Source organism: Tenrec ecaudatus, chromosome 5, assembly GCF_050624435.1.
Source record: "Tenrec ecaudatus isolate mTenEca1 chromosome 5, mTenEca1.hap1, whole genome shotgun sequence".
In the NCBI taxonomy this organism is placed as follows: Eukaryota; Metazoa; Chordata; class Mammalia; order Afrosoricida; family Tenrecidae; genus Tenrec; species Tenrec ecaudatus.
The window spans coordinates 73,972,536-73,977,799 of NC_134534.1; the positions used below are offsets into that span (position 1 = coordinate 73,972,536).

Consider the following 5,264-nt stretch of genomic DNA (forward strand, 5'->3'; position numbering starts at 1 on the left):
TCCCCCTACTGAGCCTATGCACAGAAGAAGTAAGAAACAGTCCATGATCAGACATCTATGCTCCAGTGTTCATCCCAGCACCCAATAGCACAGTTCACAATAGCAAAGGATTCACAGTTCACAATAGTAAAGGATTGGAAACAGCCTACGTTTCCATTAATCAACAAATGGATCAAAAAACTCTGGTATATGCATACAATGGAGTACTATGCATCCCTAAAAAGCAGCGTTGGATGCATGAAATACAACACATTGGAAGAGTTATAGGAAATTATGCTAAGAGAAGTAATTCAAGCACAAAAGGACAAGTACAAAATGAGTCCACTGAGGTACACTTAAAAAGCACAAAGGACAGGGAAAAGCCACCAAGTGCATAGATTCCTGGGACGAGGTCCAGGCACCATAGCAGGAGTGGGACTCAACCCAGGGATGCATAAGACAGCCAACTAAAAAGGAGGGGGAAAGGTGAAGAAGAGGAAAAATAAGGAGGATGTGGAAAGTGGGGACACAGGACACTAACCCACAAAGTGGGAGGGTACTATTCATATCTCCACAGGAAAGCGAGAAAGGGACCAGACCTTAACCTGGGGCACCGAGCCTCAAGGGCAACGTACCAACATGAAGCAGAGATAAAACAGAAAGAGCTGTGGGGCGACCTCAGTCCCAGCTACATTATCTCCAGAAGAATGCACTACAGAGGACAGCACTGAAGAGACAGCCTGAGGAGAGAGGTGGGTCTGCCAGACCCCAAAGGAGCAAACTAAAAGGGAAAGAGAGAGAGAGAGAGAACAGCAACCTGGCCCACGAAGCCTTGAGGACAACATTCCTGCTTGGAGCAGCCAATGCACAGAGAGGACTGTAGGGCTGGCCCACCAGGAGACATGACGCCCTCTCACAGACACACAGGGTTACAGGGGACAGCACTGACGACACAGAATGGGAATTGTGCCCGATAAGACCCTCCATCCCCTCCCCCGCAACCCCCCCCCCTACACACCCCCACACACATGGGCAGGGCTTGTCACTTCACCAGACCAATATTGGAAAACATTCAGAAGGGCCAGCAGACAAATCTGGAACTCTTTGTAGGGTTGTGTGTGTGTGTGTGTTTTATATTTTTCCTTCTCTTTCCCCCCTTTTTCTTTCTTTCTTCTTCTTTTTGCTAATGTCTATCCATGTAGGATAGGTACGATAACTGATCATGAGAAGAAAACAATGGGGCCATCAGCTCTGCGGGGGCTTGGGAGAGGAGGAGGTGGGAAAAAGGAGGGGGGAACCAACAAACCTACGGACAAGGGAACAACAAGAGATCTAAAATTGATGGTGAGGAGGGCATAGAATGTCTGGTGGGATTGGATCAAGTGCAGTGTAGCCAAAAGAAGGTACTAAGAGCCGAAATAAAGGTTGAACATGATAGTGGGACAGGAGGAAAGTAAAAAGAAATAGGAAAAAGAATTAGGAGTCAAAAGACATTTATAGAGGCCTAAGTCTAGGGATGCATATATATAAATACATTAACATAAAGCAATAGAGCTATAGGTCTATGTGCACATTTTTAAATGCTAAGCAGTAAGATAGCAGAAGGGCATTGGATCTCTCCTTGAGTACTCCCTCAATGCAAGAACACTTTTTTCTAATAATCTGGCATTCTATGTTGCTCACCTTCCCAACGCAATTGCTGAAGTCAAAATGGGTGCACAAGCAAATGTGGTGAAGTAAGCTGATGGTGCCCAACTATTAAAAGATATGGGGTCTGGAGTCTTAAAGGTTTGAAACTAAACAAGTTGCCATCTAGCAGGGAAGCAACAAAGCCCACATTAAAGAAGCACACCAGCCTGTGTGATCACGAGGTGTTAAAGGGATAAAGTATCAGGCATAAGAAGACCCAAAACAAATATATCTGTAGACAATTGGACATTCCCTCACAGAAGGGTCACAGGAAAGAATGAAACACCCAGTGTGCAACACAGCATCGATGAAACATACAACATATCTCTATTCTTTTTCCCATTCGGCGTTTTATTTGTTTCGATGCATTATATCCCTAGAAAAAGAAGCCCAGGATTTTCCCTCCTGTGTGTTTCCGCCTGGCTTCCTCGTGGTCCATGATGCCGGCGGAGGCCGTCAGCATGATGAAACCGAACTGCCGGGAAGGGAGCAGGTTGTTCGGCCACTTTTCTAGATCTTTGAGCTGCACGTCAAATCTGGGGCTGATCACTCCGCACTTGTTTAATCTGCCCGTGAGGTTCACTACAATTTCCCCAGCTCTGTGGTCATCAATGATTTCAAATTCACCAATGTAGCCGTGCTTCATCATCACAGTAAGTAACTGGACAATGACCTTGGAGCATGACCTAATGAGAACCTGGCGCTTGCCTCTCTTCTCGGCATTATTGATGCTCTTGAGAGCGTCGGCCAGGACGTTCATGCGCACCATGATGGCGGCACTGAAAGAGGCGGAAGAAGCCATACCTCTAGTTCTTTAATGCTTTCTCCCACCCACTATCATGACCTCAGTTCTGCCTTAGACCAGAGCATGTACATGGGTACAAGTAGAGTACTTGATACATGGAATCCAGGACAGGTAAATCCTTCAGGAACAGCAATGGGAGTAGCAATACCATGGTGTAGGGGTAGGGGGAAGGTGGGGGGAAACGGGGAGCAATATCATGAGATAGGGATAGGGGGAAGGTGGGGGGAGGAAATGGGGAGAAATGGGGAACCAGCTATAATGACAACCCCTTCCCATCCCCAAGGGGACAAATAACAGAATAACAGTAACGTGGACAAATGGAGACAGTGGGTGGTGTAAGATATGAAAATAAAATTAATTTATATTTCATCAGGGGTCCATGAGGTTGGGAAGGAAAAAAAGAGAAGGTGATACCAAGGGCTTAAACTGAAATAAAATATTTAGAAATTGATGATGACTACATATGTATAAATGTGTTTGATACAATTGATGTATGGATTGTTATAAGAGGTATACGAGCCCCCAGTAATAGGATTTATTTAAAAATGTATTATGGAGTATCTGTTCTATTTTGGAACAATTACAGTGATATTGGTACCAGCTCTTCTCTGAATGAACTATCATTCTTCATAGAATTCTCTGAGCCACAAGATGTGTGTGTTGGAAGTTAAAACATTTTTTTAAATGACCTGTTAAATTTCTGCTCCTGTTATGGGCATATTCAAATCTCCTACCTCAACCTATGCTAGTTTAGATAAGTAGTGTGTTTCTAGAAATTTGTTCACTTTTTCTAGGTTTTCACATTTGTCACAGTTTTTTATTTCACTGCCATCCAGTTGATTCTGGCTCATCGTGACAGGGCAGAGCAGGACTCTCTAGGACAGAGTACAACAGCTTCTGTGGGTTTACAAGACTGTAACTATTTACTGGAATGGAAAGCCTCACCTTTCTCCAGTGGGTAGCTGGGAGTTTTGAACTTGTCATTAGCAGCCCAATGCATACCTTATTACACCACCAGGGCTCTCAGTTCTTTATAGTACGCTGTTATTATCCCTAGTTTACTAACTGGCTCTGTTCTGATAATGTTCATTTCCTTATTTGTGTCAACTGCACCTTCTCTTTCTGTACATTTGTTATATTGTCAATGATTTGTTAATTTTATTAATCATTTCAAAACCTCAACTCCTAGTCTTGATACTTTTTATTGTTTTTCTGTTCATTTACTTCCGTTCTAGTCTTTGTTATTTTTTCTTCTTCTGGTTATTATAAGCATATTTTGCTGCTTTTTCTAATTGTTGGAGATGTTGAGTAAAGGATTGATTTTTTATGATTTCTTCTTTGATAATGTATGTTTTTGCTTTCTGAGTACCATCTTTGCTGTTTCTCCAAAGTTGTGTTCAATTGTTTTAATTCTCTGTATTTTAAATTTTCATTTTTTATTCCTTTTACTGTCAAGTAGTTTTTAAAATCATTTTATTGGAGGCTCATAAATTCTTATCACAATCCATACATAAATCAATTTTGTCAAGCACATTTGTGTATTTGTTGCCATCATCATTCTCAAAACATTTGCTTTCTTCTTGAGCCATTGATATCAGCTCCTCATCTCGCCCTCCCTCCCCACTCTTTCCTCCCTCATGAACCCTTGATAATTTATAAATTACTATTTTGTCATATCTTACACTGTCCGATGTCTCCCTTCACCCACTTTTCTGTTGTCCGCCATCCAGGGAGGAGGTTATATGTAGAACCTTGTAATTGGTCCCCCCTTTCTACCTCACCTCCCTCGAGTTATCACCACTCTCACCACTGGTCCTGAAGGGAACATCTGCCCTGGATTCCCTATGTTTCCAGTTCCTATCTCTACATCCTCTGGTCTAGCCAGATTTGTAAGGTAGAATTGGGATCATGATAGTGGGGGCACGGAAGCATTTAAGAACTAAAGGAAAGTTGTGTGTTTCATCATTGATACTCTGCACCCTGACCGGCTCATCTCCCCATGACTCTTCTATAAGGGGATGTCCAGTTGCCTACAGATGGACTTTGGGGGTGTCCACTCTGCCCTCCCCCTCATTCACAATGATATGAATTTTTTCTTTGATGCCTGATACCTGATCCCTTCAACACCTTGTGGTCACACAGGCTGGTGTGTGCTTTTTCCAAGTGGGCTTTGTTGCTTCTGAGCTAGATTGGCTGTTTGTTTATCTGCAAGCATTTAAGACCCTAGATGCTATATCTTGATGTTGTCCCATACAATTTCTTAGTTTTTTCCTGTCTCTTTTCTTCTGAAAATTTCCTTAACAGATTGCAACTGAGAGATTTGTCTTCTCATTCACTCATTCCTTTCTGTCTTCTATTAATTCAGTTTTGCTCCTTTCCTTTTCAATGTATTATCTATTTTTAAAATCTTAGTATTAATCTTCCGGATGTCACTTTATTAGTTTTATTTGGTTTCCAGTTATTTATTGATTTTGCCAGTTTATTATTGTAGTATTCTCCTAAATTATTCTAGAATTGTATCTGAGTTTTCATTGGTTTTGTCTGATTTCCTTGATCATTCTCTCATTCTGTTGAAAGTACCTACTTTCATTTGTACATCTATCTATCTATTTATTTATTTATTTTAAAATAGTTTTCTAGTTCTGTATTTTTGTCCCTTGTTTTAGTGACTTTGCCTTATGTCTTCTTGTGAATTGAAGTTACCTGTGCTTCCAGGACTATTGTAATTGGGTTTAATTGGTGACAGTATAGGGTTGCTGTAAGTTGATATGGATCCAATGGCAGTGAGGTT

At 41.6% G+C, this 5,264-nt stretch overlaps 1 protein-coding gene across 1 annotated transcript; it reads right to left on the reverse strand.

Annotated features, from left to right (window-relative positions):
- Positions 1 to 2,044: 2,044 nt before the first annotated feature.
- Positions 2,045 to 2,449, reverse strand: LOC142448792 (small ribosomal subunit protein uS8-like). The gene has a single exon (XM_075550668.1). The coding sequence runs from the start codon at positions 2,435 to 2,437 to the stop codon at positions 2,045 to 2,047; it is 393 nt and encodes a 130-aa protein (XP_075406783.1). The 5' UTR covers positions 2,438 to 2,449.
- Between the last annotated feature and the right edge of the window lie 2,815 nt (positions 2,450 to 5,264).